The 22,487-nt window shown below is 40.4% G+C and overlaps 1 protein-coding gene across 1 annotated transcript in view; it reads right to left on the reverse strand.

Annotated features, from left to right (window-relative positions):
• Window positions 1-16,082: 16,082 nt before the first annotated feature.
• ICE2 (interactor of little elongation complex ELL subunit 2) overlaps window positions 16,083-22,487 on the reverse strand; it is a 420,662-nt gene continuing 414,257 nt past the window's right edge. Inside the window, exon 15 of the mRNA XM_053717350.1 lies at window positions 16,083-16,410. Coding sequence (XP_053573325.1) covers window positions 16,189-16,410 — 222 coding nt within the window. The 3' untranslated portion in view covers window positions 16,083-16,188. The remainder of the gene's footprint in view (window positions 16,411-22,487) is intronic.

Below are 22,487 nucleotides of genomic sequence, written 5' to 3' on the forward strand. Positions count from 1 at the left end.
TCGAGGAAGCATCGGGAAGGGTGGAAACACATAAGCCATCCCGAAGGTCCAAGGTGCTGTCAAAGCATCTATCAGAACCGCTCCCGGATCCCTGGATCTGGACCCGTAACGAGGAAGCTTGGCATTCTGTCGAGACGCCATGAGATCTATCTCTGGTTTGCCCCAACGTCGAAGTATTTGGGAAAAGACTTCCGGATGAAGTTCCCACTCCCCCGGATGAAAAGTCTGACGACTTAAGAAATACGCCTCCCAGTTCTCCACTCCCGGGATGTGGATTGCTGACAGGTGGCAAGAGTGAGACTCTGCCCAGCGAATTATCTTTGATACTTCCATCATTGCTAGGGAGCTTCTTGTCCCTCCCTGATGGTTGATGTAAGCTAGTCGTGATGTTGTCCGACTGAAACCTGATGAACCCCCGAGTTGTTAACTGGGGCCAAGCCAGAAGGGCATTGAGAACTGCTCTCAGTTCCAGAATGTTTATTGGTAGGAGACTCTCCTCCTGATTCCATTGTCCCTGAGCCTTCAGAGAATTCCAGACAGCGCCCCAACCTAGTAGGCTGGCGTCTGTTGTTACAATTGTCCAGTCCGGCCTGCTGAATGGCATCCCCCTGGACAGATGTGGCCGAGAAAGCCACCATAGAAGAGAATTTCTGGTCTCTTGATCCAGATTCAGAGTAGGGGTCAAGTCTGAGTAATCCCCATTCCACTGACTTAGCATGCACAATTGCAGCGGTCTGAGATGTAGGCGTGCAAAGGGTACTATGTCCATTGCCGCTACCATTAAGCCGATCACCTCCATGCATTGAGCTACTGACGGGTGTTGAATGGAATGAAGGACACGGCATGCATTTTGAAGCTTTGTTAACCTGTCTTCTGTCAGGTAAATCTTCATTTCTACAGAATCTATAAGAGTCCCCAAGAAGGGAACTCTTGTGAGTGGAAAGAGAGAACTCTTCTTTTCGTTCACCTTCCATCCATGCGACCTTAGAAATGCCAGTATTAACTCTGTATGAGACTTGGCAGTTTGAAAGCTTGAAGCTTGTATCAGAATGTCGTCTAGGTACGGAGCTACCGAAATTCCTCGCGGTCTTAGTACCGCCAGAAGAGCACCCAGAACCTTTGTGAAGATTCTTGGAGCCGTAGCCAATCCGAATGGAAGAGCTACAAACTGGTAATGCCTGTCTAGAAAGGCAAACCTTAGATACCGGTAATGATCTTTGTGAATCGGTATGTGAAGGTAAGCATCCTTTAAATCCACTGTGGTCATGTATTGACCCTTTTGGATCATGGGTAAAATTGTCCGAATAGTTTCCATTTTGAACGATGGAACTCTTAGGAATTTGTTTAGGATCTTTAAATCCAAGATTGGCCTGAAAGTTCCCTCTTTTTTGGGAACCACAAACAGATTTGAGTAAAACCCTTGTCCTTGTTCCGACCGCGGAACCGGATGGATCACTCCCATTAATAAAAGATCTTGTACGCAGCGTAGAAACGCCTCTTTCTTTATTTGGTTTGTTGACAACCTTGACAGATGAAATCTCCCTCTTGGGGGAGAGGATTTGAAGTCCAGAAGGTATCCCTGAGATATGATCTCTAACGCCCAGGGATCCTGGACATCTCTTGCCCAAGCCTGGGCGAAGAGAGAAAGTCTGCCCCCCACTAGATCCGTTCCCGGATCGGGGGCCCTCGATTCATGCTGTCTTAGGGGCAGCAGCAGGTTTCCTGGCCTGCTTGCCCTTGTTCCAGGACTGGTTAGGTCTCCAGCCTTGTCTGTAGCGAGCAACAGCTCCTTCCTGTTTTGGTGCAGAGGAAGTTGATGCTGCTCCTGATTTGAAATTACGAAAGGAACGAAAATTAGACTGTCTAGCCTTAGGTTTGGCTCTGTCTTGAGGCAGGGCATGGCCTTTACCTCCTGTAATGTCAGCGATAATTTCTTTCAACCCGGGCCCGAATAAGGTCTGCCCTTTGAAAGGAATATTAAGCAATTTAGATTTAGAAGTAACATCAGCTGACCAGGATTTTAGCCACAGTGCTCTGCGCGCCTGAATGGCGAATCCGGAATTCTTAGCCGTAAGTTTAGTTAAATGTACTACGGCATCCGAAATAAATGAGTTAGCTAACTTAAGGGCTTTAAGCTTGTGTGTAATCTCATCTAATGGAGCTGATTCAAGTGTCTCTTCCAGAGACTCAAACCAAAATGCTGCTGCAGCCGTGACAGGCGCAATGCATGCAAGAGGTTGCAATATAAAACCTTGTTGAACAAACATTTTCTTAAGGTAACCCTCTAACTTTTTATCCATTGGATCTGAAAAGGCACAGCTATCCTCCACCGGGATAGTGGTACGCTTAGCTAAAGTAGAAACTGCTCCCTCCACCTTAGGGACCGTTTGCCATAAGTCCCGTGTGGTGGCGTCTATTGGAAACATCTTTCTAAATATTGGAGGGGGTGAGAACGGCACACCGGGTCTATCCCACTCCTTAGTAACAATTTCAGTAAGTCTCTTAGGTATAGGAAAAACGTCAGTACTCGACGGTACCGCAAAATATCTATCCAACCTACACAATTTCTCTGGTATTGCAACTGTGTTACAATCATTCAGAGCCGCTAACACCTCCCCTAGTAATACACGGAGGTTTTCCAGTTTAAATTTAAAATTTGAAATATCTGAATCCAGTCTGTTTGGATCAGAACCGTCACCCGCAGAATGAAGCTCTCCGTCCTCATGTTCTGCAAATTGTGACGCAGTGTCTGACATGGCCCTAATATTATCAGCGCACTCTGTTCTCACCCCAGAGTGATCACGCTTACCTCTTAGTTCTGGTAATTTAGCCAAAACTTCAGTCATAACAGTAGCCATATCCTGTAATGTGATTTGTAATGGCCGCCCAGATGTACTCGGCGCTACAATATCACGCACCTCCCGAGCGGGAGATGCAGGTACTGACACGTGAGGCGAGTTAGTCGGCATAACTCTCCCCTCGTTGTTTGGTGAAATATGTTCAATTTGTACAGATTGACTTTTATTTAAAGTAGCATCAATACAGTTAGTACATAAATTTCTATTGGGCTCCACTTTGGCTTTAGCACATATAGCACAGATATCTTCCTCTGAATCAGACATGTTTAACACACTAGCAAATAAACTAGCAACTTGGAAATACTTTTCAAGTAATTTACTATAATATGAAAACGTACTGTGCCTATAAGAAGCACAGAAAAAGTTATGACAGTTGAAAATTGATAAACTGAAAAGTTATAGCATCAAATCTTTGTAAAAAACACACTTTTAGCAAAGGATTGCTCCCATTAGCAAAGGATAACTAACCCTGATAGCAGAAAAAAAATACAGAAATAAACGTTTTTTATCACAGTCAACTACAATCTCACAGCTCTGCTGTGAGTGATTACCTCCCTCAAAACAAGTTTTGAAGACCCCTGAGTTCTGTAGAGATGAACCGGATCATGCAGGGAAGACAATAAACTTCTGACTGAATTTTTTGATGCGTAGCAAAAGCGCCAAAAAAGGCCCCTCCCCCTCATACACAACAGTGAGAGAGATCAGTAAACTGTCATAAATTAAATAAAAACGACTGCCAAGTGGAAAAATAGTGCCCAAAACATTTTTTCACCCAGTACCTCAGAAAATTAAACGATTTTACATGCCAGCAAAAAACGTTTAACATAAATAAATTAAGTGTTATTAAAAAGCCTGTTGCTAGTCCCTGCAAAATAGGCTAAAGTCTTATGCATACAGTATAATTCCAGTGAAGTGCCATTCCCCAGAATACTGAAGTGTAAAATATACATACATGACAGCCTGATACCAGTTGCTGCTACTGCATTTAAGGCTGAGTTTACATTATATGGGTATGGCAGAATTTCTTCATCAATTCCATTGTCAGAAAATAATAAGCTGCTACATACCTCTTGCAGATTAATCTGCCCGCTGTCCCCTGATCTGAAGTTTACCTCTCCTCAGATGGCCGAGAAACAGCAATATGATCTTAACTACGCCGGCTAAAATCATAGAAAAAACTCAGGTAGATTCTTCTTCAAATTCTACCAGAGAAGGAATAACACACTCCGGTGCTATTATAAAATAACAAACTTTTGATTGAAGGTATAAAACTAAGTATAATCACCACAGTCCTCTCACACATCCTATCTATTCGTTGGGTGCAAGAGAATGACTGGAGGTGACGTAGAGGGGAGGAGCTATATAGCAGCTCTGCTGGGTGAATCCTCTTGCACTTCCTGTTGGGGAGGAGTTAATATCCCAGAAGTAATGATGACCCGTGGACTGACCACACTTAACAGGAGAAAATATGAGATAATTATAATTAAACATATATGCTCTGTATTTGAGGTCTTCTATTTCACAAGTGACTTTCTTTTTTCTATCGAAGTACAAGCATGTGTGGGCTCCTCACATTATTGCTATTCTGAATAGCTATCCTTCAGTCTAAAGTTGTTTCTGAAGGAGTTCCCTGCCTCAAAATAATTTTTTGCTGAACTGATATGTACATATTATTGCCAGATAAAGGGATCATTTTAGTGGCTAAGGGGTTAGAGATATCGGAGAATTTAAAATGCTCAGCACATCACTGCAAGATGGACTATGTTTGGAAGATATTTGTTTGCAAACAGAAACAGATTGCAAAGTGTTTCCAACAGCATGTAAAATGCCTGCATGTCCATTTGAAAAACCATTAAACTGCCCCTTTAATTACTCATGATTAAGTTACTGGTAGCCAATGGTATAATTATTAGTGAATGTAAAAAATATTGTATGTATTAGTGAATACATACAAGATTAAAGATAGAATCACTTGTAATTCTTCATATGTTATCCATCTCATTACTTGTAAATTTTGCAAGTTTCAATATGTAGGTCTCACTTTATGGCTTATTAAAGGGACAGTATACACTAATTTTCATACAACTGCATGTAATAGACACTACTATAAATAATAGTATGCACAGATATTGATATAAAAATCCAGTATAAAACAGTTTAAAAACTTACTTACTGTAGAAGCTCCCAGTTTAGCTCTGTTAAAAAGGTAGATAGAACATCCACTTTAAGTGGGAAATAAAAGACACTTCCCCCTCCCCCTGCATATGAAAATACTATTTAAACAAACAGGAGCAAGCTGGAGTAGGTATACCTCGGTATTCTCTTAAAACTTTGGGGCTTGGTTAGGAGTCTGAAAATCAGAGCAATGTTATTTTAAAATAAGCAAAACTATACATTTAAAAACAAAGACAAACAAACTGTATGGGCTATATAAATGGATCATCTACAAAACATTTATGAAAAGAAAAACCGAGTGTATAATGTCGGAAGTTGAAACCCCAAAAACACCAGTGGCTAAACACTTTGCCAAACATATGAACAACTGTGAAATTTTTAGTTTTCAAGGTATTGAATATGTTAAACCTAGTGTCATGGGTGGAGATAGATTAATAAGATTGAGTAAGAAAGAAATCTACTGGATTTACACACTCAAGACAGACCCAATAAGAGGTGTAAAGCTATTGATAGATACAAGTTAGATACATGGCTTCTATATATGAGAAGCACTAATCAGGCTTTTTCTTATGATACATGAATTTTACAAATTAACTAGGTACTTTTTCCATCTAATATGATTTTTTATGAGTGATACTGATTAATTGAGGGGAATCTTATTTTGCTGGCATGTATTGTGACATTTGTGGCATTCAATTTTTTATATTCAATCTAATTATTGTCCTGAGTTAGTATATATCCTTGTCCTTCAGTTTCTCACTTTCCTTTTTTTTTCTAAAAATTCTACTTGATGAATTTATATACATTTCTTCTTTACAGAAATAACAGGTAGATACTTTGGTAAACAAGCAAACAAGAAGGCACCAAAATTCAGTTTTCATTTTTTTTAGTGTATCTTTGTGTTAACCAGAGGGTGAACATGACTAGTACAATGCATGAAAAGAGAAATCCAGAGTTATCAGGGAGCATAACAACACAGCCTGCCCGAGAGAACCTCTCTTATAGTGCTGGCAGTGTCATGGCAGCAATGTAGACACAGCACTTGGTTGCTAAGCAGCCAGAAGTTCCTCTTCCTGCAAACAGGTTAAACCTTTACACAAGAAAAGAAAATGCAACACTAGGCATTAACACCTAGAGATAAAAAAATGCATACCTGAATAAGATTTACCATAAAATAGTGATTAGGCTACATAGATAAAACTCTTGTGAACAAGAAACAAACAAGCTGAGATATCCAGAGGAGATAATACAGGATACAGACGGCCAGGCAGTGCATGAATCTTGATGCACTTTCTTTATCTGTATTATTTCTTAACTGCACCCACAAGTAATAATTCAACTCAATGTAAAAAAGGTCAGATTTGTAGTATTTCATTGTCTGGGCTGATCACAAAAGTTGCTGTGAATGCTTTATAGGTTTTGAGGTGGGAAAATCTTTTAAATCTTAAAGGTTTGAGCTGAGAAATACCCCTTTAGCGGTCTGAGTAAGGTGATCCCTCCTGATATTGCCTTCATGGGCGTAGGAGCCAGGGGGATGCCCCCCCCCCAGGAAATTGTGGGGACTATGACAGATAATGTATAAATCTGGTCAACAGGGCAATTGCCTTCCCCATCAGCGAGGACAGCCCTGAACTGTTGTCAGTCGCATTTTACAAGTAACTTGTGAAATGGGTCTGGCTGTCCGGTGCTGCACTGAGAAAGAAAGGGCTGCCTCTAGTGCTGTTCTGTGTATTGTAGTGCGGCTGTTTATTGGCAAGCTAGGGTATGTTTATGCTACCAGTCTAGTAGTATTAGGTTGGTAACATAAGCATACACAAGCTTGCCAATTAACAGCCCGCATTAGACAGGACAACACAGCACTAGAGGCAGCCCTTCCTTTTTCACTCAGGAAGTTTACTTTTTATATTCAGACACACGTCATATCCAACTTCTGCTCTAACCTTTATTTGTGTTGATAAATCTTACAGAAAGCAGACAGGGCAGTGATACTGTGGATGTTGTGGGGTCACCTGGCATTAGGGGTTAAGGATACAAGTGAAACGCTGAGACTGTGAACGGAAAAAAGATGGCTGAGTTGAGAAAGATGTCGGTACATTATGGCACCCTGGCAGTGAGGGTACACGAGGGGTAGATATATATATATATATATATATATATTTTGTATATCTGTACATCAACAATAACATAATTTATGCTTACCTGATAAATTCCTTTCTTCTGTAGTGTGATCAGTCCACGGGTCATCATTACTTCTGGGATATTACTCCTCCCCAACAGGAAGTGCAAGAGGATTCACCCAGCAGAGCTGCATATAGCTCCTCCCCTCTACGTCACTCCCAGTCATTCGACCAAGGACCAACGAGAAAGGAGAAGCCAAGGGTGTAGTGGTGACTGGAGTATAATTTAAAAAATATTTACCTGCCTTAAAAAAAACAGGGCGGGCCGTGGACTGATCACACTACAGAAGAAAGGAATTTATCAGGTAAGCATAAATTATGTTTTCTTCTGTTAAGTGTCATCAGTCCACGGGTCATCATTACTTCTGGGATACCAATACCAAAGCAAAAGTACACGGATGACGGGAGGGATAGGCAGGCTCTTTATACAGAAGGAACCACTGCCTGAAGAACCTTTCTCCCAAAAATAGCCTCCGAGGAAGCAAAAGTGTCAAATTTGTAAAATTTGTAAAAAGTATGAAGCGAAGACCAAGTTGCAGCCTTGCAAATCTGTTCAACAGAGGCCTCATTCTTGAAGGCCCAAGTGGAAGCCACAGCTCTAGTAGAATGAGCTGTAATTCTTTCAGGAGGCTGCTGTCCAGCAGTCTCATAAGCTAAACGTATTATGCTACGAAGCCAAAAGGAAAGAGAGGTAGCAGAAGCCTTTTGACCTCTCCTCTGACCAGAGTAAACGACAAACAGAGAAGACGTTTGTCGAAATTCCTTAGTTGCCTGTAAGTAAAATTTTAGGGCACGAACTACGTCCAGATTGTGCAGTAGACGTTCCTTCTTCGAAGAAGGATTTGGACACAAAGAAGGAACAACAATCTCTTGATTGATATTCCTGTTAGTGACTACCTTAGGTAAGAACCCAGGTTTAGTACGCAGAACTACCTTATCCGAATGAAAAATCAAATAAGGAGAATCACAATGTAAGGCTGATAACTCAGAGACTCTTCGAGCCGAGGAAATAGCCATTAAAAATAGAACTTTCCAAGATAACAACTTTATATCAATGGAATGAAGGGGTTCAAACGGAACGCCCTGTAAAACGTTAAGAACAAGGTTTAAGCTCCATGGCGGAGCAACAGTTTTAAACACAGGCTTAATCCTGGCCAAAGCCTGACAAAAAGCCTGAACGTCTGGAACTTCTGACAGACGTTTGTGTAACAGAATGGACAGAGCTGAGATCTGTCCCTTTAATGAACTAGCAGATAAACCCTTTTCTAAACCTTCTTGTAGAAAAGACAATATCCTAGGAATCCTAACCTTACTCCAAGAGTAACCTTTGGATTCACACCAATATAGGTATTTACGCCATATCTTATGGTAAATCCTTCTGGTAACAGGCTTCCTAGCCTGTATTAAGGTATCAATAACTGACTCAGAAAACCCACGTCTTGATAAAATCAAGCGTTCAATTTCCAAGCAGTCAGCTTCAGAGAAGTTAGATTTTGATGTTTGAAAGGACCCTGTATCAGGAGATCCTGTTTCAGAGGTAGAGACCAAGGTGGACAGGATGACATGTCCACCAGGTCTGCATACCAAGTCCTGCGTGGCCATGCAGGTGCTATTAGAATCACTGATGCTCTCTCCTGTTTGATTCTGGCAATCAATCGAGGAAGCATCGGGAAGGGTGGAAACACGTAAGCCATCCTGAAGTCCCAAGGTGCTGTCAGGGCATCTATCAGGACTGCTCCTGGATCCCTGGATCTGGACCCGTAACGAGGAAGCTTGGCGTTCTGTCGAGACGACATGAGATCTATCTCTGGTTTGCCCCAACGTCGAAGTATTTGGGCAAAGACCTCCGGATGAAGCTCCCACTCCCCCGGATGAAAAGTCTGACGACTTAAGAAATCCGCCTCCCAGTTCTCCACTCCCGGAATGTGGATTGCTGACAGGTGGCAAGAGTGATACTCTGCCCAGCGAATTATCTTTGATACTTCCATCATTGCTAGGGAGCTTCTTGTCCCTCCCTGATGGTTGATGTAAGCTACCGTCGTGATGTTGTCCGACTGAAACCTGATGAACCCCCGAGTTGTCAACTGGGGCCAAGCCAGGAGGGCATTGAGAACTGCTCTCAATTCCAGAATGTTTATTGGCAGGAGACTCTCCTCCTGACTCCATTGTCCCTGAGCTTTCAGAGAATTCCAGACGGCACCCCAACCTAGAAGGCTGGCGTCTGTTGTTACAATTGTCCAGTCTGGTCTGCTGAATGGCATCCCCCTGGACAGATGTGGCCGAGAAAGCCACCATAGAAGAGAATTTCTGGTCTCTTGATCCAGATTCAGAGAAGGGGACAAATCTGAGTAATCCCCATTCCACTGACTTAGCATGCACAGTTGCAGTGGTCTGAGGTGTAAGCGAGCAAATGGAACTATGTCCATTGCCGCTACCATTAAGCCGATTACCTCCATGCATTGAGCCACTGACGGGTGTTGAATGGAATGAAGGGTGCGGCAAGCACTTTGAAGTCTTGTTAACCTGTCCTCTGTCAGGTAAATCTTCATTTCTACAGAATCTATAAGAGTCCCCAGGAAGGGAACTCTTGTGAGTGGAACGAGTGAACTTTTCTTTTCGTTCACCTTCCATCCATGTGACCTTAGAAAAGCCAGTACTAACTCTGTATGAGACTTGGCAGTTTGAAAGCTTGAAGCTTGTATCAGAATGTCGTCTAGGTACGGAGCTACCGAGATTCCCCGCGGTCTTAGTACCGCCAGAAGAGCACCCAGAACCTTTGTGAAGATTCTTGGAGCTGTAGCCAATCCGAATGGAAGAGCTACAAACTGGTAATGCCTGTCTAGGAAGGCAAACCTTAGATACCGGTAATGATCTTTGTGAATCGGTATGTGAAGGTAAGCATCCTTTAAATCCACTGTGGTCATGTACTGACCCTTTTGGATCATGGGTAAAATTGTCCGAATAGTCTCCATTTTGAACGATGGAACTCTTAGGAATTTGTTTAGGATCTTTAAATCCAGGATTGGTCTGAAAGTTCCCTCTTTTTTGGGACCCACAAACAGATTTGAGTAAAACCCTTGTCCCTGTTCCGACCGTGGAACTGGATGGATTACTCCCATTAACAAAAGTTCTTGTACGCAGCGTAGAAACGCCTCTTTCTTTGTTTGGTTTGTTGACAACCTTGACAGATGAAATCTCTCTCTTGGAGGAGAGAATTTGAAGTCCAGAAGGTATCCCTGAGATATTATCTCTAGCGCCCAGGGGTCCTGGACATCTCTTGCCCAAGCCTGGGCGAAGAGAGAAAGTCTGCCCCCCACTAGATCCGATCCCGGATCGGGGGCCCTCAATTCATGCTGTTTTAGGGGCAGCAGCAGGTTTCCTGGCCTGCTTGCCCTTGTTCCAAGACTGGTTAGGTCTCCAGCTTTGTCTGTAGCGAGCAACAGATCCTTCTTGTTTTGGAGCAGTGGAAGTTGATGCTGCTCCTGCTTTGAAATTCCGAAAGGAACGAAAATTAGACTGTCTAGCCTTAGGTTTGGCTCTGTCTTGAGGCAGGGCGTGGCCCTTACCTCCTGTAATGTCAGCGATAATTTCTTTCAAACCGGGCCCAAATAAGGTCTGCCCTTTGAAAGGTATATTAAGTAATTTGGACTTAGAAGTTACATCAGCTGACCAGGATTTTAGCCACAGTGCTCTGCGCGCCTGAATGGCGAATCCGGAATTCTTAGCCGTAAGTTTAGTTAAATGTACTACGGCTTCCGAAATGAATGAATTAGCTAGCTTAAGGATTCTAAGCCTGTCCGTAATGTCGTCCAGAGTAGCTGAACTAAGGTTGTCTTCCAGAGACTCAATCCAGAATGCCGCTGCAGCCGTGACCGGCGCAATGCATGCAAGGGGTTGCAATATAAAACCTTGTTGAACAAACATTTTCTTAAGGTAACCCTCTAACTTTTTATCCATTGGATCTGAAAAGGCACAGCTATCCTCCACCGGGATAGTGGTACGCTTAGCTAAAGTAGAAACTGCTCCCTCCACCTTAGGGACCGTTTGCCATAAGTCCCGTGTGGTGGTGTCTATTGGAAACATCTTTCTAAATATCGGAGGGGGTGAGAACGGCACACCGGGTCTATCCCACTCCTTAGTAATAATTTCAGTTAGTCTCTTAGGTATAGGAAAAACGTCAGTACTTGTTGGTACAGCAAAATATTTATCCAACCTACACATTTTCTCTGGTATTGCAACTGTGTTACAATCATTCAGAGCCGCTAACACCTCCCCTAGTAATACACGGAGGTTTTCCAGCTTAAATTTAAAATTTGAAATATCTTAATCCAATCTGTTTGGATCAGAACCGTCAGCCGCAGAATGAAGCTCTCCGTCCTCATGTTCTGCAAGTTGTGACGCAGTATCTGACATGGCCCTAGCATTATCAGCGCACTCTGTTCTCACCCCAGAGTGATCACGCTTGCCTCTTAGCTCTGGTAATTTAGCCAAAACCTCAGTCATAACAGTAGCCATATCTTGTAATGTTATTTGTAATGGCCGCCCAGATGTACTGGGCGCCCCAATATCGCGCACCTCCCGAGCGGGAGATGCAGGTACTGTCACGTGAGGCGAGTTAGTCGGCATAACTCTCCCCTCGTTGTTTGGTGAAATTTGTTCAATTTGTACAGATTGACTTTTATTTAAAGTAGCATCAATACAGTTAGTACATAAATTTCTATTGGGCTCCACTTTGGCGTTAGCACAAATAGTACAGGTCTCATCCTCTGAATCAGACATGTTTAACACACTAGCAACTAAACTTGCAACTTGGAAATATTATTCAAGTAAAATACAATGAAAAACGTACTGTGCCTAAGAAGCACAGAAAGATATATGACAGTTGAAATCAATAAACTGAAAAGGTTACAGCATCAAACTTTGTAAAAACAAAACACAATTTTAGCAAAGGCTTGTTCCCATTAGCAAAGAATAACTAACCCTGATGGCATAAAAAAGTTAAAGAATAAACGTTTTTTTATCACAGTCAACTACAATCTCACAGCTCTGTTGTGAAGATTACTTCCCTCAAACAAGCTTTGAAGGCCCCTGAGTTCTGTAAGATGAACCGGAACATGCAGGAAAAAACAATGAGCTTCTGACTGAAATTTTTGATGTGTAGCAAAAGCGCCAAAAAAAGGCCCCTCCCCCTCACACACAACAGTGAGAGAGATCAGTAAACTGTCAGAATTAGATCAAGCAACTGCCAAGTGGAAAAATAGTGCCCAAACATTTTATTCACCCAGTACCTCAGAAAATGAAAACGATTTTACATTCCAGCAAAAACGTTTAACATAAATTAAGAGTTATTAAAAAGCCTGTTGCTTGCAAATAGGCTAACGTCTTATATACACAGTGTAATTCCAGTGAAGTACCATTCCCCAGAATACTCAAATGTAAAATATACATACATGATATTATATTGGTATGGCAGGATTTTCTCATCAATTCCATTGTCAAAAACTTTCCAGTAGAAACGGCACACACTTTATCACTTCAGCCACCTGATGCTCTGCCAAGCATACAGCAAAGTAGTGTTGAATCTCACGGACGGTCTCCGTGATGCAATGTGACCCAATACACAGCAGGCACAACAGGGTTTGTAACAATCCGTTTTTAATGATGTCAGAAAAAAAACAGACGTTTCGGCTCACGCAGGAGCCTTTTTCAATGGTAATATAAAACTATTTTCGGTTTGAAAATGAATATTTTTTGCAGGTCATGGGCATGGCGATGGGGTCGAATATGGCCTTATCCTATGCTAACATTTACATGTCTATGTATGAGCAAACTAACATTTTCTCCAGACAGAACCCCCTCAAATTTTATAAACGGTACATAGATGATGTTTTCATTATCTGGGGCGACAACCTTGAGAATTTGTGTGAATGGGTCAATGGGTTGAATGCCCTTGATTCCACCATTAAGTTTAAAATGGAACATAATATTGATAAAATCCATTTTTTGGATCTGGAAATTTTCAAGGTTGAGGTGCTAAATGGATGTAAACTGCATACAACTTTGTTCCACAAGACAACTGATAAAAATTCCATCCTACATTACAGAAGTTTTCATCCGAAATTCCAGAGGGATGGTGTGAGTTCCTCTCAGCTCCTGCGGGTAGTCCACAACAATACGGACGACTCCCGTAAAGAAGAACAACTAATTGAAATATCTCACAAATTTATGGAGAGGGGATATCCACCCACTTTGATAGTCCAGCAATGCCTTGAAGCTAGCAAGTGGACTCAAGACTCTGTGACCGCAAGAAAGGTTGCGGCTGAATCATCTGAGCGGTTGAATTACACCCCCGGCTCTAAGCTGGTTCACACTACGATTAAGAACAACTGGATGATGCTTTCTAAAGATACAAGCCTTCCTTTTGTGGATGCTCCTACACCACGTTTGGTATATAAGAGAGCGAGTAACCTTAGGGACCTACTGGTGCTGAATGATCCGACACACTGTTACGACAAACAGACTTGGCTACCCAGAGGTAAACCTGGATGCTACAAATGTGGCAATTGTGTAACATGTAACAGTCTGATCACGGGTAATTAATTCCAATATCTGCTTACGAACAGACGATTCACGATTAAGCATAGACTCACATGCACTTCGGAATATATCATTTATGCCATCATATGTCTGCGCTCAAGATATTACATTGGCAAGACGGTGACATCGTTCAGGGAACGGTTGGCTAATCATAAATCTGCCATTCACCAGGCCCTTGATAAAGGACGTTCGGAACAACCTGTTGCACGCCACTTTTTGTCTGCTGGACATACTGTCTCATCTCTACGAACAATGCTCATTGATCACGTACCCCGACATAGACGTGGGGGTGACAGAGGACAGGCATTGCTAAGGCTGGAAGCACGGTGGATAATCACCTTGGATACTGTTGCCCCTCGGGGTCTCAATACAAATATTGACTTTGGCTGTTGCTATAAAACCAGATAAGTCGCATACAATGGGAGTCGTCAGAACCATGTTTCTACCTATTTCTTGAGTGCAAGATGTTGTTATATAATAGTTCCTTTGAGATGGCTAATTGGGGTTGTTTCCCCTATGTATCGTCCCACTGTCTTAAGTGTTAAGGGCGATGCCATTCTAAGTTTAAAACAATGAATTGGATAACTCTGTTTTGATAGTAGATACCGTTTACATTTGTATATATAAATATATGTTTATGGCTTGAGATTTGGCCTCACTGTTTATGTTTCTCCTGTCAGTTGCGCTCTTATGTCTCCGCCCCCGCCAATGCCGATTGGAGTACTATTTGTATTGTTGATGTTCTTATCTCCACGGCAACCGGGGCTCTTGCTGTTGCTTGTGACATAGGTGACGTAATGACGTTACTCCGCGCCTCACCCGATCAGCTGTGTTTGTGATGGGTCCGGTCTGTTGCGCTTGGTTTGGGGGTTTGTCACCATAGAGCGCACTGATTGGTGATTACACTGGGATGGGTGGGTATTTAGTTTAGAGTTTGTGTTCTGAATGTTATGTCCGGTTATATTACCATTGAAAAAGGCTCCTGCGTGAGCCGAAACGTCTGTTTTTTTCTGACATCATTAAAAACGGATTGTTACAAACCCTGTTGTGCCTGCTGTGTATTGGGTCACATTGCATCACGGAGACCGTCCGTGAGATTCAACACTACTTTGCTATATATATTTATATATTAATTTATTTATTTAACATTTGCAATTCCGTTAGAGTATTACTAACAACCCTAGACAAACAGTGCCGCTGGTGACCCGTGGAACACTGCTGGTCCCGAGCATAAAAAAATGCTGATCTAGCCAGCAGTGCTAGTCGCACGACTCGGATATGGAACTAGGTTTTCCGCTCTGGACTAGAAGGGCTCTGCGGCACTTCTGTGTGTTTAATCACTTTGCTGAGGTTAAGCACACAGTAGTCTAGGGTCAATAGTCTGGACTATAATTATTTTTTTTTTTACTATAAACAGCCCTTTAAAGGGTGTTTAAACACACAGTAGAATTTCCGCTCAGGATCCACAGTGCACTGCTGGTCTAGAGAGGAAACTGCCACTGACCCAATCAGCAGTGCTTTTTGCACATCTGAGTCGTGCAACTAGCGCTGTTGATTGGATCAGTGATGGGTTCCGATGTGGAATTTCTACTGTGTGTTTAATCTCTTTGCAGGGGTTAAATATACAGTAGAGCAAGGTCAATAGTCGGAAAATTACATGATCTAATGGATAAGAGCACGTAACTTTTGGACTATAATAGGCCCTTTAAAGGATGACTGGAAACTGATGGGGACTACAGCAACTATATATATTTAAAGAAACATAAATGAGTCACTCAGCCATGCAGGTCTGTTCATGTGAAAAGACAAACTGCACCAGGATAATGATGGTGAGGGCACAAATACAGAACTTGTGAGTGAAAAAGCACAAGTGTATGCACATACAGATCCTTCCTGTGATTAATTGTAACGTGCCCAGCTGCCTCACTCACTCAGCCACAAAACAATCTCTGCTAAAACTGTTGATATTGCAAAAGATGGATGGTGTAATAACATAAAAACACAGGAAGTGGGAGGCAACCAGAAAACCTGGATAACTGAAATGTAGAATGAAACTGTCTTTATAGACTTTAGAAAGTTATACACAGTATTCTACTAGTCTATAAATATGTAAACTGTATCTATTTATGGGGACCCTCAAAGCATTTTTAAAGGCTAAACAAAAGAATAAAAGCTATTTCTAGGAATCTTATGAGGGCTATTACAGGTCTGTGAACAGAAAATGAAGCATATTCTGAAGGCTTTGTGGGTTGCAGATAAGGAACAGAGCCAGTCATTTCATGCATACTAAAGCAAGACCCCTTTATTACAATTGAAAGCATTTACAATATTTATAAAGTATATCAGGTATGCAGCAATCTGCAGCTGGGCGCTGCTACTAATTACTTTTTTGGTTGTTCATTAAGGCCCTTGTTACTTTTTTTCTGTGCTGAGGCAAGTGCTTTCCAGGACATTATTTTGGTCTTCCATTTCAAGACCCGATGTGGCCTCATCTTTTTGTTGCCTTTCTTCTTCTTTGCTGTTTGTTGGGTGCTGTTTTCTGCGGCAGGCTTGACCTCTTCTGGTGCTTGTTTAGGACTATCAGTCTGTCTCTTTCTATTGACCTATGTGTGACCACAAAAAGGGAGAGGCGATACAAATACTATTAGTCCTCAGAAGGGTTTATTGACTTGTATTCTGAAGAAGAAATACATAGAATTCTCACACAGTGCCCATTCCATTATTTTACCCTAAGAATACATTATGCTGTAATATTTTTTTTTTTTTGCATTTAACCTTTCTTTATGGGTATAGAAGCTGTACTGCAACTGTAAGGGGTTCTATAAAGTACACATTTTAAAGTGTCAGTCTGATGCAAAAAGAACATGCTCCTAATTGCAATTACCCACCCTGGCCAATTATGCAAAGGGGGGAAACACATAGTTAAGTCCCACTTGGGAGCTGCAAGCATTGCAGGTCCAAAGTAAGAGACACAGCTAGTGAGCAAATAAGGAGTGGTAGTTGCATGTAACTCGCATGAGAGCTACAGTGCTTGTTATTCCTAAGAAGGATTTATGTGATTATCCCTTTTGTAAGGTTAACCGAGTAGTTAGCTAGGATCAGTAATACACAAATGACATGCTCTAACATATAAAAGTATGTGCCTTTTGTATTACAATGATCATTTAATTATCAAAAACTTACACTACCCTTCTGTAAAGCATCACTTTAGAAATCACTCTGTCTACTACCATTGTTCAATCTGAAAATATTTTTTTCTCCTGAACTTTATTAAATTTGTTAATACATTTTAAAATGTCCCTCTGTATCATGCAACCTCTTATCACAACATGCAATATTTTATAATTATCTCCCTCACACACCTTAGACATTAACAAAACATTTATGCAGAAAAATGCAGTAGAAAAAGCAAGAGACCAGTTTCCTGCTCTCTCAGACCTGTTCTACCATACAGGTGCATACTAAGCCCCTGGCGAGAAGCTCTCAGTGAGTGAAGAAAGGAGGGTAGAGGATTTCAAAATTCAAACTCCCCCACCCAGCATTCTGCAGGATCCTCAAATACTAAACTTCTGCGCTGCCTCCAAATCTTACTCACTCTTTGCCCTAACTAAAACATCCACTAAACACAGTATTAGTGCTCCTTCTTGCATAGCTAAGCACATGATCTTGAACATATTATTCAACTGCATTAGGATAAAACTTCTACTAATCTAGTTAAATTCCACGAGGAAGTAAATATATAGATAAAGGGGAATCAGTTGATGTGATATACTTGGATTTTGCTAAGGCGTTTGCTACAGTGCCACATGAGAGATTGGTGTACAAAATTAAGGGATTGGGAATAGTTGAATGCAAGGTTCTACATTTTGGAAGTAAAAATAAGCAGTCAATCAATGGGATTTGAGAGGACGTATAGATAACAAGCTAAAGATGGGTGTACAATGCAGGGCAGCGGCTTCTAAGGCTAATACGATACTAGCATGTATTAAAAGAGGCATTAATGCATGGGAGGAAAGCACAATTCTGTCACTATATAAATCCCTGGTAAGACCTCACCTTTAGTATGCAGTGCAGTTCTGGGGATCAATCTCAAAAAAAGACATTGCACAGAAAAAGTTGCATAGAAAAAGTTCAGAGAAGGGCCACAAAACTAATAAGAGGAATAGAGAATTTAAGCTATGAGGAGAGATTAGCCAAACTGGGTCTGTTTTCTCTAGAAAAAAAGGTGCTTGAGAGGTGACATGATTAATTTATATAAACATATTTAATGGCAAAACCTCTGTTTATTCCAAGAAAATTGTAAAAAGGTTGCAAAAACGAGATTTAATCTCCAGCAACAAACGTTTTTTCACTGTAAGCGCAATCAAATTGTGGAACTCATTACCTAAGGAGGTAGTAAATGTCAATACCTTAGATACATTTAAAAATGGTTTAGATACATTTCTGGCTAGAAACAGAATTCAGGGATATGATTGCTTGTGTTAAATGGGACACATTTTTAATGGGATCATTTTAAGATCAACGGGAGCTTTTTATTGTAAGTATATAAAGATTTGTATAGGTTGACATCAATGGTCTTTTTTCAACCTCATATACTATGTTACTAAATAAGAAAACTTCTCCTACAATGAAACACATCTTAAATCTTTTTTTGTCTGTAACTCATTACTGTGATCAGCCATGCAAAAGAAAGTTAGAATCAGTAATTTTAGAAATGATATGACTGGAGTTTTTCATTGTTATATTAAAAGTAACTAAACTTTTCACTTTAATTTTGGCACATTTGTTTAGGGCACCAATCTCCAAGCTCACCAAACAACAGAGTTACATTGAATGCAGTCATATGCTAAATCATTAAGTTCCTGGATAGAACATTACTTCTTTATTATACATCAAGGCTTCTATATTTCTATCAATGATCAATGGGAATGTGTGTTACCTTTTTTACAAGCATATGCCAACACCTTGACTTCCACGACTACAACTAATTGTTACAAATGATGTTTTTCCCCTGTTACAGCCAAAGGACATAACATAACAGATATGTAATCTGATTGGGACAAACCATACATAAAAAAGATAAATGAGAAAAAAACATTTTAGAAAACGCCAGTCTGGGATCATCAAGCAGATCTGATGTGCTACCGGATCTGTAATTCCATGAGTTTTCATTTCAGTGAAGGAGTTAAAATCTCATCCCTACCAGTAATAAGAATGACTTGGAAAGGTGCCTACATGGCTGTAGTGAAGTGCACACACAGGACAAAGACACTATTAATATTGCTGTGAACGGACACACCCAGTGGGAGTTGTGAAACCTCCCCTGGTATGTGTGTGTTATATTCTCGGTTAACATTTTCTGCAACCTTAAAGTGAAGGTCAATTTTTCTTATATACTATACTTATTTTAATAAAGAATGTTTAATTTATTTTAATCGCTTATTTCATATGTCCCAAAAAATATTCCTATACATATAAATAGTTTATTTATTATACCTCCGTTTTTGCCTTATCCTCCGCCCCCTCCACACTTCCTTATTCGATTGTGTTGACGTTGCTTTGTAGTTTCGAAGAGGACTACGCTCGTCCACCCGCAATCGTTTTGCACTGCGCATGCGTATCCTCCGATCCACGGCGCATGCGTTCCATAGGTGCCATAAATAACGTTCCAAATTCTGGGCACGGCTGACAGCTGCAGTGGCATGGGAGCAGGTATACTGTCAGCAACAATGAGCACCGACACTGTGCAGGACTAATAAAATAATTTATAGCAAGAATCAAGATAAATAACTTGAAAATAATTATATACAATTCAATAAGTATGTGAGATGTGCCGTGCTATTTAATTACCAAGTATTAGGTTTGCAAGCGGTTTGGATGTATTCCTAAACGAGACCAATGCTGACGAATCAATGTAAATAGTGTTAGAACAGAAAACGCATGCGCGTTACATGAACGAGCATGCCGATGATGATGCGCTGTTTCTATAAACGCATGCGCATAGGGTAACGATGACAAAAGGGAAAAGGGGCTGGACGCCATGGGGTTAAAATACCAATAGGACATCAAATATGTCAATCACAGAATGTTGTATGGCGGGCGGATTGTGAAGCATCAACGGAGCGGGTACAACAAGTGAAAAATAAAGGTTATTATTGTTTTTTAATATATTTTGGTGAATGAACATCATATTGATTTTTTAGTATACATTGAAATATGCGATCCTGGACGGCAGAATTGACCTTCACTTTAAAGGGACAGTCTACCATAGAATTGTTATTGTTTTAAAAGATAGATAATCCCTTTATTACCCATTCCCCAGTTTTGCATAACCAACACAGTTATATTAATATACTTTTTACCTTTGTGATTACCTTGTATCTAGGAACCTTCTGACAGCCCCCTGATCACATGACTGTGACTGTTTATTATCTATTGTCTTAAATTTAGTATTGTGTTGTGCTAGATCTTAAATAACCCCCTGTGCCTGAACACAGTGTTATCTATATGGCCCACGTGTACTTTCTGTCTCTTTCTGTTGAAAAGAGATTTAAAAAGCATGTGATAAGAGGCAGCCCTCAAAGGCTTAGAAATTAGCATATGAGCCTACCTATGTTTAGTTTAAACTAAGAATACCAAGAGAAAAAAGCTAATTTGATGATAAAAATAAATTAGAAAGTTGATTAAAATTACAGGTCCTATCTGAATAATGAAAGTTTAATTGATACTAGACTGTCCCTTTAAGAGGCATCCTAGCACCACAGTTAGTCATAACAAGTCTGAACAGAGAAGCATGTACTAGATACAAACTGCATTTGTGCAATTTCAGATCAGATTTAAGTTTCATCTTACTGTAATTTTCTGCATACATTTTGCAAAGTGGTTACACTACTTTAATAAATGCTTTGGCTGTTTAAGAGGGATTATCTTACCTTACCTGTGTGTTTGCAGCATCCTGTAATGACATTAATCTTTAAAATGCTGTACCCTGCGATAGGGAGGCTTTGAAATTTTGGCACTGTAATGTGTCATTTATAGATTGAATAATGCTGATCTAAAAGCAGTAAAATTAAGGTCAATAGAGTCACAGTTATATTTATAGGTAAAAAAACTGTGGCTCTTAAAGGGACACTAAACCCAAAAATGTTTCATAATGATTCAGATAGAGCATGCAATTTTAAGCAACTTTCGAATTTACTCCGATTATCAAATTTTCTTTGTTCTCTTGCAAACTTTATTTAAAAAGCAGGAATGTAAAGCTTAAGAGCCAGCCCATTTTTGGCTGAGAACCTGGGTTATGCTTGCTTATTGGTTTGCTAAATGTATCAACCAATAAGCAAGCACTATCCAGGGTTCTGAAGCTAAAATGGGCTTTCTCTTAAGCTTTAAATTCCTACTTTTTAAATAAAGATAGCAAGAGAACGAAGAAAATTGATAGTAGAAGTAAATTAGAAAGTTGATTAAAATTGCATGCTCTATCTGAATCATTAAAGAAAAAAAATTGGGTTTAGTGTCCCTTTAAGGGTGCATTCTTAGATGAACACTGCTATTATGTTTGCCTTATAAAGCAGTTACCTTTCAATGCAGAGCAATTGCTAAATGGGACATTTTAAAACTTAAAGGGACATGAAACCCACATTTTTTCTTTCATGATTTAGAAAGAGAATGCAATTTTAAACATATTTCGAATTTACTTCTATTATCTAATTTGTTTTATTCTCTTGATATTCTTTGCTGAAAAGCATATCTAGATATGCTCAGTAGCTGCTGATTGGTTGCTGCACATAGAAGCCTCATGTGATTGGCTCACCCATGTGCATTGCTTTTTCTTCAAATAAGGATATCTAAAAAATGAAGCAAAATAAATAATAGAAGTAAATTGTAATGTTGTTTAAATTTGTATGTTCTATCTGAATCATGAAAGAAAGATTTTGGGTTTAGTGGCCCTTTAATAAATCAGGTGACACATTAGATGCCTTTGTAAACAATAACTGTGAGCACACACTGCAGAATGATGCATATGTCTATGATAGATCAATTAAAAGTAATTATTTTACCTCAAAACATGTTTATAAAGCAACAAAAGGTATATAGGTTTTCCACTTTTTTTGGATAAAGAGTAGTATATGATCTGCATTTGTCCCCATTCTCAAACAGAACCTCAGATTTCTAACAAAGAAACGTTACCTTAGACTTCTGCCACCTACTTGATCAAGACTAACACAAAAACAAAATTTATGCTTACCAGATAAATTCTTTTCTTTCCTGGCAGGGAGAGTCCACAACTTCATTCCTTACTGTTGGGAAATACAATACCTGACCACCAGGAGGAGCCAAAGACACCTCAGCCAAAGGCTTAAATGTCCCTCCCACTTCCCCAATCGTCATTCGGCCGAGGGAACAAGGAAAAGTAGGAGAAACATCAGGGTATAAAAGGTGCAAGAAGGGAATAAAAAGGGAGCCGCCCAAACAAAAATATCTTACAGGCGGGGTCGTAGACTCTCCCTGCCAGGAAAGAAAGGAATTTATCTGGTAAGCATACATTTTGTTTTCTTTCCATAAGGCAGGAAGAGTCCACAACGTCATTCCTTACTGTTGGGAAAACCATACCCAAGCTCCAGAGGACACTGAAGGAATAACGGGAGGGAACAAAAAGGAGGCGGACCCTAATCTGAGGGCA

The sequence above is a fragment of the Bombina bombina genome, chromosome 6 (assembly GCF_027579735.1).
Source record: "Bombina bombina isolate aBomBom1 chromosome 6, aBomBom1.pri, whole genome shotgun sequence".
Classification (NCBI taxonomy): domain Eukaryota; kingdom Metazoa; phylum Chordata; class Amphibia; order Anura; family Bombinatoridae; genus Bombina; species Bombina bombina.